The 1,260-nt window shown below is 37.9% G+C and overlaps 1 protein-coding gene across 1 annotated transcript in view; it reads right to left on the bottom strand.

The window, feature by feature from the left end:
- LOC107103597 (cytochrome P450 2K1-like) overlaps positions 1-1,260 on the bottom strand; it is a 7,705-nt gene that overhangs the window by 3,849 nt on the left and 2,596 nt on the right. Inside the window, exon 4 of the mRNA XM_015403368.1 lies at positions 3-121. Within this exon, the coding sequence (XP_015258854.1) occupies positions 3-121 (119 nt within the window). The remainder of the gene's footprint in view (positions 1-2; positions 122-1,260) is intronic.

Below are 1,260 nucleotides of genomic sequence, written 5' to 3'. Positions count from 1 at the left end.
GTTCGATCCACCATCGATGTAAATTCTGGGTCATCGTATTCAAATCTGTTGCCATAGACCATGGAGCAGATGATGTTAGAGACTGCATAGTTTAGAGGCTGCATTGTATCAAAAGGTTCTCCTGTAACAAAGTAGAGAGAAATCAGTGGAGTTTACGGAGTTTTAAAAAAGTATTTGCCCTTTAGGGGGCATTAACATAAAACTCAAAGGACGTGCGTTGGTTGCTTGTTCATTTGAACACCTTTGCATACCTTGCTCCTGTACCTCCCCAATCAATGCTTGTCAACAGTAGCTTCATGCCAACAAACTGCACTATTCTTCAATTTAAAGGTAGTGTACGTTACATATAAGCATTACATAGAAAAATATTGTCCCTTCCTTACCCCAATACATTAATTGAGTAAGTCAAATAGGTCATTTATTACATAACAGTCACATAATTTCGACCAATGAAAGCTAAGACCTGAACTTTCTACAGGTCAGATTTCCAATTAACAACTTTTCAAATATTCCTCTAAATAAATAAATCTGTTCCCACTAAAATCAATCACTCTCTGTTCTTCAGAGTTAGATTATTACATCAAATAAAGATAATGCTATAGCCCATCTAACCCTTTAGAAAACAGTTTGCATCATCCAAAAAAGCTAAATCTAAAGTAGCATTAGACTCAATCTGACATGTTAGACATGCACAGAGCATCTGTGCAAGACATACATCCCACAAAACCAGCTTTAACCTGAAGAACTATTCCAAAATTCTAAACAGTCTGAAAGATTTATTTCATTAAACTTAGGTTCTCACGAGTGCATTTCTACACTTCTGTCCATGTGCTGACTGACAAAGGAAGCACACCAACACTAAAACTAAATCAGTGCCATTAAGCCACATGCACAGCCCCCCCTCTGAACCAGGTTAATCAAATGCATACCAAAAATATAAGTGATAGTTCTGCCACATTACAATACTGCATTTAACCTCTTTCTTACAAATAGTTTGCCTGGACAAAGTGGTGAATTTCAGCCCTTTTTGCTTTAATGTTTCATCACAAAGGAATGGGTTCTATCTGCATGCATCTGTTGCTCTCATTTGTTTAAATCAACATGGCGGACCTTGATTTTGCTGATCAAATACCAGCAAGCCCCACTGAATGTGGAAACCTAAACAATGGAGTTATCATCCTTTGGTTGCCTTCTGAGATAATTTCAGTCTCTCTAGTAGCAGGAAAGGCAATCCCATATCGGGAGATGAATCCCCCTCTG

Source organism: Cyprinodon variegatus, unplaced genomic scaffold (assembly GCF_000732505.1).
Source record: "Cyprinodon variegatus isolate N-32 unplaced genomic scaffold, C_variegatus-1.0 Scaffold1485, whole genome shotgun sequence".
Classification (NCBI taxonomy): Eukaryota; Metazoa; Chordata; class Actinopteri; order Cyprinodontiformes; family Cyprinodontidae; genus Cyprinodon; species Cyprinodon variegatus.
The sequence above is the reverse complement of the archived record's forward strand: the minus strand, read 5'-3'. Positions and strand labels throughout refer to the sequence as shown.